General features: G+C 41.6%; 1 protein-coding gene across 1 annotated transcript; it reads right to left on the bottom strand.

Annotated features, from left to right (window-relative positions):
• Positions 1 to 3,851: 3,851 nt before the first annotated feature.
• LOC129186167 (class I histocompatibility antigen, F10 alpha chain-like) lies at positions 3,852 to 9,107 on the bottom strand. The gene is made up of 4 exons (XM_054784152.1): positions 9,027 to 9,107; positions 6,152 to 6,418; positions 5,315 to 5,593; positions 3,852 to 4,123 (listed from the first exon to the last, which is right to left on the bottom strand). Exons 1-4 carry the CDS (start codon positions 9,079 to 9,081, stop codon positions 3,993 to 3,995), a joined length of 732 nt encoding a protein of 243 aa, XP_054640127.1. The 5' UTR covers positions 9,082 to 9,107; the 3' UTR covers positions 3,852 to 3,992.
• Between the last annotated feature and the right edge of the window lie 3,124 nt (positions 9,108 to 12,231).

Here is a 12,231-nt window from a genome sequence, read left to right as displayed (position 1 = left end):
GACATTATAAACCATTATAAAATGAAAACGTTGACTCAATCGCACAATTTAGAGGTCATTTCTGCACATGATGGAGAGGAAGGTGTCTCAACTGTGGCCAAGACTGAGAGAAGTACTTCACGCATACATTAGTTGTTCACATAGCAAAGTATATTATGTTTTTACTTTATGTGTGTTTTTTGCTTTTGTTTCATTTGCTCAAGCAGTGAACAAGTGGCATTAGACCGGACAGGAAGGTTTAGGCGTGGCAATGAATGTAAATTTCTGTTCTAAAAGTGTGTGTGTGTGCTATTTTACAAGATAAAACCATCTATCTTCTAAGTCTACAACATCCTGACTGGAGAAAAAGCAGGATTTTAATGAAAGGCTGGCATTGAACAGTATTTTTCTATTTCTTCTGGTATCATCATTAAAACCACATTGATTTTTAGTTATGTTGAAATTTCAACGTTGTTTTGGTGTTCACATCAGTTGAAATACAATTGGAATTGTGGGATAATAAACAGGCACCAAGGCGTAGGGCTATTAATAAGAACACAATAGCTCACCACCTCTCCCCTGCAGCAACTCCAGAGGTCCAGCCCCTCTCGGGGAGTTTGGTTCCGGAACCCATACTGTGGGTTGAGTAGGGTTGTTCATGATAAACTGATGCGACCGGACATCTGGCTTGGCGTAGGAACGGTTCCGATTAGACGGGGGAAGCCTACTGTATCAATAAAAATCCGCCATAAATACTATTTAGATAAATCGAATGTGGAGCCATGCACCGGGTATCGCGAGAGAAGCAATCAGTTGACAGTGTCTCAAAAACAACGCAAGAGCCTGTGCTGCCGGGGAAAGTACTGGCGACTCGTAAATAGTTGCTCGAGCGCTAGCTCTTGTCTCCCCCTTCTCAGAGAGAGAGCAGAGATGCTCGTCATCCAGCGCAGGATTACAAGTGTGGTGGTACCACCTGCTGCAGTCAGATTCACTGGTAATGTATGTCATTATCATGAACACAATGGAAGGCAAGTTAAAGGGATAGTTAGATTTTTTGACATGAAGTTGTATGACATCCCCATCAGCACTGTAGTCCAATAACAGCCACTTACCCCCCACTTGGTCTCCTAAATCCAGTTCTGGTCAGATTTCCGTGATGAAGAATATAGTTCCATTTAGTTGCTGGGGACAATTAAGATAAGACTTTGGCTTCTCAAAACAATATGCGTTCAAAAAATGAATACATTTGCATCACAAAAATGCCTTTTCAAAACCTCAAAACCTTACAAAACGCTTGCTGTTATATTTTTCTCCCCCCGTATCCCTGCGCACTGTCGCCTGTGCGTTCATGTGTATGTGAAGAAGATAGTATCTACTACCGCGACGGAGCACCGCGGCCATCTTGTTTACGTATGTGTTCCACAGCGGAAGAAGATGCGAGTGTATTTGCAGAAAATATTGGTATGGTATTGGTATAGTCAATACCAGCCTGAATTTGACACAGTATCGGATCGGAAAGGAAATCAGTGGTATCGCACATCACTAATTGAACCTCTCCAGATTCATGCCACACCGACCAATACACACACCTTTTAAAATTACACCGAAATGCAAAAACAACATAGTAATTACTAATACTCATGTTTATTGAATATATTGTATACATATTGTATTTGTATATTAGTAACATGATGTCATTATGCATGTTTTTAGTTGTCTGCACTTTAATTACATGATGTTGGAATTGGTGGTGGGTGTCTTTTAAGCAAATCATGTGTTACATACATGTAAGAGTCATCTTAAGCCAAATAGGGGTGGATGCAGTATTCGGCAGGGTGGTTTAATCCACCCTGCCGAATACTAAATGCACCCCATCTCCTCGTTGGGACATTTTTAGGTGAAATGATGCAGTCCACGTGAGAGGTGGGTGTCTTTCAAGTACATCGTGTGAATTACATACAGTACATGTAGGAGTCATCTTAAGCCAATTGGGGGTGCATGTCCAAAATCCACCCTGGCCATTACTGCATGCATGCTACTCTTTACTATGAAATTTATAGTATTAGTATAAAGTATATTAAAAAATTTATTGTATAAATGAATGAGCTTGGTGCATATTTTTCAATATTTTGGCATTAGGCTGCTGATGTATGAATGAGCAGAGCGCCATCATGGGTGCTGTATAATTACCGATAAAGTTGATGAAACGTACCATCGCTTCATTATCATGAAGAACTGTGCCGTAAGAATAGCACAGCGTCACCCAGTTTAGGTTTTAACTGAGCGTGCGCGTGTAACCTGCCTGCTTCGCACTGCCCGCTCCTTCGTAATGGGAGACGAGAGCGCTGACCGCACGGCCAAAAGGCCGGACTATCTACCGCACAGCCAAAAGGCCGGACTGTCGACCGCACGTTCAGCACAGCTCTTCAGACAGAGGGAGTGAGGTTTTACCAACGTACACTTGCACAGCCTCACAGGCTGGCATCCGTTACACGTGCTCCCGCGACCTGCATGCATGCAATAGGAAACACACAAACCTTTTATTCCTGAAATGCAATTCACTGATCTTGTACATTTTTTAAAAGATAACATTACACACAAACCAGGAAAAAACCTGCTACCCGACAAAGTACCATTGTTTCCCAAGGTAAGATTAAATAAGCTTTGCTTCTTCTGACTCATTTTCGGACATTGAATTGTGTAACTTAAAACATGTGATCTACTTCAATGTAACTTGTTGTGCATGTTCCAAATAAACTCAAGCATTACCATTACCACTACACAAAGCTGTTTTATATATAAATTATGAGCATATCTACGTTGGATTAGCCTTTTAGAAGTTTAAAATATCAAAATGACCCCCACATCCTTTGTGTCGAATCTGGTAAGTCATTGCCCCACTTGTCACCAATGCAAGTGGACTGTAACAGCCACATGTGCAACTACTTAATTTGCAGCAGTGAAACATTTGATCATAAAGTGTTTTCTAAGCCATAAACACCCAAGAAGACACTTAGATGAAGAACAAACCACATCTCCATCTCATCTCAAGTGCGATGATGTCCTTCGGTGGACTAAAGTCCCTTTGATGGAGACATCTCTCTGTGTTCCAGTGCACAAACGATCCTGGAGGGTGAAGATGACAGCGCATCCCCAACAAAAGCACACGAATCCAAGTGGAAATGTTCGCTGTGTCACACTCAGCTTTCAGCCGTCATCCTCCCTGAGAGCTCGTTGCCACCATCACGAGCTGTCGGACAAACACAAAAGCACCATGAGCTGCTTCCTCATGTTCACCAAACAAGAACAAGAAGATGTTTTACTTACCAGCTGGATCGTAGTTGACTGAAATGAAAGAGGAACAAGGTGATGTGGACTTTTTCCTCACCGTTTCTTTGTAAAAATTTGTGCTCTGTCTCTGCGGATCTTTGAATGTTTGGCTGGAAGCTCATCAAAGTCAAGTAAAACACGGCTGCACTTTTGCAACCTGGATGAAAGCATCAACTCACAGAAGAAGAAGACAGAGAACGTGTGTGTCCCTCACCTTGTCTGTTCTTGTGACGCTTGACGATGATGATGATGATGATGATGATGGCCACCAGAAGAAGCACCACAGCGAGGACCCCCACTATGGCAGCAATGTCGACGCTCCAGTTGTCTGTTGAGCACAAAAAAGCCCAAAGAGGAAACCTTCATGACTACTTTGCTGCATCCTATCAAACGTCAAGCATTGTTATTGTGACGTGGATCAATAATGGTGAAAGTTGGGATAGGAAACGTCTCCAATGTGCTTGTTTTGAGGACACAACAATTCAACTAAATGTGTCTTTCTCACCTTCATGGCTTGCGTTGCTCAGGATGCTTCTTCTCTCCAGCTTGGTGACCATGTCCTCCTCGACGCCAGACAGCTGAAACACACATTCGTACTTGCCCTCCACGTCGGCCGTCACCTCCACGTTCAGGTTCACTGTCAACTGGAAGGTTCCGTCGTGGTTGGGGAGGATCTCTCCGTGCTACACTTCCTCGTGGAGCTCCTCGCCGTCTTTCCTCCAAAACAAGGCCGCTCTGTCGGGGTAGAAACCTGTCGCGAAGCAGCTGACCGGAGAGGACGGCGTCTTCTGAAGGAGAAACACCTCTGGAAGCTCTGCATGGGAAATGATGGACGACAACATGGAGAGAAGGCGTGCTGGGTTTCAACCACATAACCATGAGACAGTTTGCGTAACTTCCGGTGAGCAGGTGGGGGTCAAACACAGACCATGAACACATACAGACTCAGTATGTTTGTACAATATTTCACAGATGAAAGGGAATAACGGTGCATGTTGAAGTTATTTGCATATCGACTCTTTTATATGTGACTTTTCCATTTTGTTTTCTTGCAACAGAGCAGAATCTAGGCGGTCTATTTCTGGTGTTTACTGAATAATTGTGGACTTACAGTTCGAGCATTTAGATGAAGCGCTATGAGGAAATGACAAATCTATAGTTTTTTGTGATGAGGTCATTCTTTCTGCATTCCCCTGCTGAGGCTGCTACCCCCACGACCCGACCTCGGAAACGCAGTAGAAGATGGATGGATGAGTATTTTACTAAACATCTTGCTTGTTGCTCACTGCAAACTGGAGCATGTTCACACTCGGCTCCACTCAACAGGAGAAACAAGTTCAGCAACTACTTTTCTCTGTGTTTTTTAGTTGTTTCCTTCTTTCTTTTTTGCTATCATGGACTATCTTAGTATTAACTTGGGGTGTAACGGTATAGGTCGCCCACGGTACGGGCCGTACCTCGGTATTGGGGCTACGGTTTCGGTTGGGTTTCAGTACTTTGAACAGTGTGATGATTATTTTTTATTTTGAGTAAAATTCCTTATCTGAAGTTCAGAGTTAATAGTTGCAGTGTGCAGACCATTCTCATCTCTACTGAACAATGGCAGCACGCTGATTTCAGCTTATGCACTCATCTTTGTCCCTTAACGCAGGTGAACTAGTCAAAAACGTCAGGCCCAGAAGGCTGCTGCCTGTACTCTCCGTTATATACTCTGTTTCTGTTTCTATCTCCATCTCTGTTTCTGTCCAGTGTGAGAAATGGGACATCACGTTGCGGGGAGGGCTTCTCACCAGCGTGGAGAGGGCCGCGCGCACACACACACACAGTGCAAAGTGGACCACAAAACCGCCGGTCCATAAGGTGGATTGTCCCACATCTGAATGGATGTGACGTCACGTGAAACCCAGCAACAGAGAGACAGAATGTAGCTTGTAATGCTCGTGATATTTCTATAGGGAGCGTGCTAATAGGGTTACAAAGGTGAAAGTACATCATGTGATTCTACCTGTTCTCATTAGGACCTTCCTCCCGTAGTTCACAAGATTCTTCAAGTAATCAGAACACCGGACAGTGTAGAAAAACTTTGCGTAGTTCTGTAAAAGATTGTCTTCTTCCCACTTGCGTTTGATGCGGAGAGCTTGCGGTCTTGCTGGGATCATTGTCCATGTCTTCACGTCTAATGATATGAGATCTTCTCCATCATAAGCAGCCTGATGCCAACCTTCAACCTCATCAGTCTCATCATCCCATTCACAGCCGTACATCACCTGGAGAATGTGAACACCTGAGAGAATGACACAAAGTGTTGTAAAGCAGAGTGAAACCTCATCATCATCTCCACACACACACACACGTCAAGGAAATAACGTTAACCTTTTAGCAGTCAAGAGTGCAATGCAACTTGCAAGATGGCTGATCAGTGAAATAACAACATTCAAGGTAAGGATGTTGGTTTACATGTAACCCGCCCTGCTTCACACTGCCCGTTCAGGGGCTCGAACACAGGACTTTTGCAATGGGAGACGAGAGCGCTGACTGCACGGCCAAAAGGCCGGACTGTCGACTGCGTGTTCAGCGCAGCTCTCAAGGCAGATGGAGTGAGGTTTTACCAACGTACACTTGTGCAGGCTCACAGGCTGGCATCCGTTACATACAATGACTACAAGAGAGCAAGACGGTCAATCGTGTGTTTCTGTTTGTCATTATGGGATGGATACAGACAAGGTATCGGTACAGTAATGTGTGTGTGTGTGTGTGTGTGTGTGTTTACTACAGTATAAAAAGTGTACCAGTACATCAAATATACTGTATTTTAATACTAGAAAGTTCAACATAAACGAACCTCCAGTTTGGTTGAAGGTCTCCATACAAAATGTGGTGTAGTATTTAATCCTGTCCTCACGAATAAAAGCATACTTTGTGTGTCTCTGCCAAAAATGCGGATCCTCTACAGTGAAGTTGTTCATCCAGTCCTGTTTGGGTTCTGCTGTCCTGCTGTCGCTGTCATAGTAATATACCTCAATTTCATCAGCATACACAACTTCTACATAATCTGGGAAGTTTGTAACTTCAGAGGATGCAGTGTAGAAACACTTCAGCGTATGAATCACTGCAAGAAAAACAAGAAAAAAAAAGAGATTTTTCTTAGACATTTCATTATTTAGAATTATTATATAATATTAAGTCAATTCTGTCTTCAATTGGGTCTTAATGTGAACATGAAAACACTGCTAAATATCACAGTAATAACTCACATCATGTTCTACTTCAATAATACAACAATAACACAAAATACAGCCAGCCCTCGTTTTATCAGGTTCCAGATAAGTGAATTTCCACACAGTAGGATTCCTTTTTCATAAATGGAATATTTTTGTAGTTAGAGCACAGAAAACCTGTTTACAACCTTCTAAATATGTTTTTTTTAAATATAATTAGAGCCCCTTTAGACATGAAATAACACCCCAATATTCACCTTTACAGTCATTTTAGCCAATATAGCCATAATTAAGAGGTACAATATAAACAGAATTAAACGGCACCACAACAGTGGTTAAAGCGGTATAGAAAATGGATGGATGGATGCAACAGTGGTTATCAACTTACTTTGTCTAGTCCAGTTATCTGCTTTGTGCTCAGTGTGCGTTCACATAAAAGGGGGCATTTAACGTCATATTATTCTACTTCCGCGCAAAAATGAAGCGATCCTGGACGGTGTATTTTACACTAGATGAGCACATAATTATTATGAAGCATTATGAGGAGTTAAAACAGATTTTTACTGTCAAAAGCAACACTGTCGCCGCCAATAAAGTGAGGGAGGACCGCTGGCAGAATAAAGCTGTGCGTGTAAATGTGCAAGTTAACACTTCTTATTATCCTAACCATACCCTCCTAGTCTTTTCATTCATCAGCGCTCAACATTGTACAACTTTGATATTTTAACACTTATCCATTTCAAAAATAAATACATTGGACCAACAACTGTCTCTTTTCATCTTTGAAATATGTCTATACTGTATTGTTTTTATCATTTACTGCACAAAATTCAAGGACCCTGTACCCTAGGTGATCCCTAGGTGGCAGTGTTGATATGTTATACGGTGACTTTTTCTGTTGTAACACTTTTTGTTCGAGTAAAGAAGTGTTTTGTTGCCTCGGAGTGCTCATTCCTCCAGCCAATATTGTAATATAAAAACACTAACGGGCTGGGTACTCACGCAAGGGCTGCTGTGACATATACATCTGCTGACATTGGCCAAGTTAATATTTCATATTGCATTTTATTCCTGATGCACGGCTCAAAAAGTGAGCAAATGTAGTGTGTATCTCAAAGAGAATTTCATCTGGTCACGCCATCTCCGAATGAGTTACACAGTGAAACAGCGGCGCTTTCAGAGACGATTTTAAGCTGAAAGTCTGGACATTGAGTGTTTATACCTAGCGTTAACTCTTCCAAACTCAAAAACAAAAATACAGCAGCAGTGGAGGCAGCTCCAAAATGCCGCGTTACCTTTCGGTAGTGGCCCTGACGCACTCTGAGCGAGTGTGTGGTGAAGCTAGTCGCTAGCTGGCTTGGAGTTAGCCGGTGTGGTATGGCGAGGTGTGACTGCGCCAGTAAAGTAGTTCTTCGGCGTAACAATGTTAATAACTATAATAATAACAAGATCGATGTAGCTTGGTGAATATGCGGGTGACATCATGTAAATGGATCGTTGGTGGCGCTTTTTGTATGTTTTTTCAGAAGGCTTCATAGGTGGAATAGTTGCATCCCATTAAGTGCATCCTTAGCTGTCTCTTTTTAACTGTTTCTATGTCTTCAGAATGCACAGAAAAGAGAAAAAGGTGTGTTCAAGTCTCTCATAAGGATTGTGAATGATGGACAAAATTACAAAAAAGTGCTGTTTTCCTTTAACAAAGGTATCCCCGAGTGCTGAGATGCTGCATGTACAAGCGCTGCCGTGTTTAGTAGCCATCAACTCACACCTGTTAGTCCTCCTGGGATTTCTTGCTAATGTAACATTGCTGACACCTAGTGACCAATGTAGAATACTACAGTATATATCAATGTGTCTTTCAGCGTGTGTTCTGTATGTCTTATAGTTGTATTTCAGTTCATTTAATAATTGTTATGCTTGAAAATCTTTAATTTAGACCGGAATTATGTAAAATTTGCTCAATCATGCATATTTTTTGTGTAATAAAAGGTCGTAATCGCACCCATAGTAATAGTATGTTAGTATATTGGTATTAGTATTAGTAGTATATAGTCGTATATTTTGAAAAACCGCGGTAAGAGTGAAGCCGTGAAATTTGAAGAGCGGTGAGGCGAGGGATGACTGTATTACATTCTTTTTATACATATGGTGTACATCACTGATATCTTTAAAAGTGAAACAAAAAAGGTCTACTGAAAAAAAAAGAATATCTGAAATTAGCGTAATTTCTTTATTTTAAACAACTGCATATCATTTAGACAAGGTCTCAATAATTTAGTTACTTTCCACTGTGTTCATGTTAATGATATACATTACCTCAAATGACTGAAGTACCAAAGTATCAATATTTTGATTTGAGAATCGAGCCGAATGATCGGGTATCGAAGGTATCAACATTTCAGTATCGATCCGCACCTCACGAGTAAAGATATTTGAGTTCATGTAGCACGAAGAGGATTTTAGATGACGTCTATACATTTGAGAAGAAAGTGGACTTACCAGGCGCCACGCTGTGTATTTGCACAGCCAGAAGAAAGAATAAAAGCAAGTTCATGATCGAGAGAAAGACAACGTAACGAACGCAAGCTTGACCAGCAAACTTGATATAACAGCAAACTAGGAGACTCACCTTTATAAATCTTTACCTGAGCCAATGAGAATTCAGCCTGCTGATGACGCCTCTCATTACCGGTTCACGCTAACCGTGCGATTAAAGTTGGAGGTGGATATGGTTTATTTGAAAAGTAATATGAAATGATTTGTCAAGTGCAGCTTGTGTTGTGTGTTCTATACTCATTAAATTGAATTCTGAGATGAAAAACAAACAAGAAGCCTTCTTCTACTGGACCCGAGGAGAAGCTCTCAAGCGATCACTGTAGAGCGCCTCTTGTGGCCACATTGGGTAAGCGCTGGAGCGGATTTCGTTGAAATTACGTGACGTCAGTGTGACCAATGATTGGCCAAGTTTGCTATCTTCTTGTTACTTCTTGTTGCCCGATGCCAAATCCTCAATTAGTGATGAAACCGGTTCTTTTGGTTTGGCTCCTTTAAAGCAAATTGGAAATAAAATGATGACATTATAAACCATTATAAAATGAAAACGTTGACTCAATCGCACAATTTAGAGGTCATTTCTGCACATGATGGAGAGGAAGGTGTCTCAACTGTGGCCAAGACTGAGAGACGAACTTCACGCATACATTAGTTGTTCACATAGCAAAGTATATTATGTTTTTACTTTAGGTGTGTTTTTTGCTTTTGTTTCATTTGCTCAAGCAGTGAACAAGTGGCATTAGACCGGACAGGAAGGTTTAGGCGTGGCAATGAATGTAAATTTCTGTTCTAAAAGTGTGTGCGTCTGCTATTTTACAAGATAAAACCATTTATCTTCTAAGTCTCTAACATCCTGACTGGAGAAAAAGCAGGATTTTAATGAAATGCTGGCATTGAACAGTATTTTTCTATTTCTTCTGGTATCATCATTAAAACCACATTGATTTTTAGTTATGTTAAAATTTCAACGTTGTTTTGGTGTTCACATCAGTTGAAATACAATTGGAATTGTGGGATAATAAACGGGCACCAAGGCGGAGGGCTATTAATAAGCCCACAATACACAATGCTGGTAATAGAGAACACACAAAGCCTTTATTCCTAAAATGGCAAATAATGCAATTCACTGATCTGGTACATTTAAAAAAATATAAAATTATCCACAAAGCAAGCAAAAAACCTGCTACTCGATAAAGTACAGGGATTATTTGGACATTTCGAACTGTAAACATGTGATCTACTTCAATGTAACTTGTGATGCATTTTCCAAATAAACTCAAGCATTAACTTTACCACTACACAAAACTGTTATTATTATATAAATTATTAGCATATCTACATTGGATGAGCCTTTTTAGAAGTTTCAAATATCAAAATCACCCCCACATGCTTTGTGTTGAATGTGGTAAGTCAGTGCCCCACTTGTCACCAATGCAAGTGGACTGTAACAGCCATATGTGCGACTGACTACTTGATTTGCAGCAAGTGAAATGTCACCAAACCAGCAAAAATGCTCATCATATTCATCATCACGTGTTTTCTAAGACATACTGTAAACACCCAAAGAAGACTACCTATACTGTGAGGAGCACTTTGATGAAGAAGAACAAACCACATCTCCATCTGATCTCCAAGTGTGATGACGTCCCTCGGCAGACAAAAGTCCCTTTGATGGAGACATCTCCCTGTGTTCCAGTGCACAAACGATCCTGGAGGAAGAAGATGACAGCACATCCCCAACAAAAGCACATGAATCCAAGTGGAAATGTGAGCATTTGGCAGAGTGTCACCAAAGACAAGTCAGAAGATGTTCTTCTGACTTGTTGTGAAGACTATTTGTAGCTTCTTTCAGGTAAATGACACTGCAGATGTTTTGAAAGGCACTCAGTGGGAGGTGCATGGTCTGCCTCTCGGAGCAGATATTGAAAACAGACTGCGACCCTCTCACCTTGACTCTATGATTGTCTTACACTCCAGGCTGAGTTTGAGCTCAAGTCAACGTCCAAGGTTGAAACTAGAATGTTAAAAACTCTGCAATGCTACTTTGAGATGGTAAGCTCCTTGCCCATCAGGTCACATACGCAGGTCTTTCTAGACTGATAGAATTAGAATTACACCACCATCTAGGGCAGTAGCCGGCGACCCAAGCAGTAAATGACAGTCAGTCGGAGCTAATATCCCCTCCTTTGGTTAATATTTACAATGAATCCTATTGTAGTGGCAATTTGCGACGACTCTGTCAGCGGACAACATTTAATTTCCTTTCAAAGATAAGAACCCCTGGAGTGTGGCAGCTACAGGCCCATCTCGCTTTTAAATGGAGACAAAAAAATTCTTGCTAAGGCTCTTGCCACGCGTCTTCAGCGAGCCTTGCCTGCCCTGATTTCTATAGACCAGACTGGGTTCATGGTCGGACGGAACTGGCCATTTAACACTAGACGACCCCTGAATATAATTGGCTCCCCTAACCCTGATGTGCCTGAAGTGGTAATCTCGTGAGATGCAGCAAAAGCGTACAATAGGGTCGAATGACAACACGTGTATTATGTGCTGTCCAAATTTGATTTTAGCTCTGATTTTGCTAGATGGATAAAACTGCTCTATAACTCCCCAACTGCCAATATCCTCCCCAACGGTGTTAGTTCGTCCACTTCACCTTGGCAGTAGGCAGGGATGTCCCCTCTCCTTCTTGCTCTAACAAACCCTGACTGACATCTCCTGCCTGTGAGGCCAACATGCTAACCACTGTGCAGCATGTGGCAGATACTCTGATTATGAATTTAATTTGAACAAGAACGAGCTTCTCCCCATTAACCCCCTGTCTGAGGGGGATGCTGGCCTCCCCCTTCACACTCATGTGACCCCTGAAATGTTCCAATATTTTAAATAAAATTATGGTTTAAACGAGCCTTCAAACCTAGCCGCGATAGCTAAAAATCATGTCCCACCATCCTAATCGGACATCACCCTTAAAGAGATAGTTCTGATTTTTTGACATGAAGTTGTATGACATCCTCGTAGTATAAAAAGTAGATGCGCGTGTCTTCGTCACATACACAGGAACGCACAGGCGACAGTGCGTAGGGATACGACGGGAGACAGATATAACGCCAAGCGTTTTGTGAGGTCTGTTTTTTTTTTTTTTTAGAAG

The sequence above is a fragment of the Dunckerocampus dactyliophorus genome, chromosome 1 (assembly GCF_027744805.1).
Source record: "Dunckerocampus dactyliophorus isolate RoL2022-P2 chromosome 1, RoL_Ddac_1.1, whole genome shotgun sequence".
Taxonomy (NCBI): Eukaryota; Metazoa; Chordata; class Actinopteri; order Syngnathiformes; family Syngnathidae; genus Dunckerocampus; species Dunckerocampus dactyliophorus.
The sequence above is the reverse complement of the archived record's forward strand: the minus strand, read 5'-3'. Positions and strand labels throughout refer to the sequence as shown.

Bases quoted from the DNA above. Each gene is read 5' to 3' on its own strand.
- LOC129186167 (XM_054784152.1), bottom strand. From the start codon at position 9,081: ATGAACTTGCTTTTATTCTTTCTTCTGGCTGTGCAAATACACAGCGTG. The intron at 5,594-6,151 runs GTTCGTTTATGT...TCATTCTCTCAG, and splicing joins GACCTTCAACCAAACTGGAG to GTGTTCACATTCTCCAGGTG. The intron at 4,124-5,314 runs GTAGAATCACAT...TTTCCCATGCAG, and splicing joins GAAGGTCCTAATGAGAACAG to AGCTTCCAGAGGTGTTTCTC.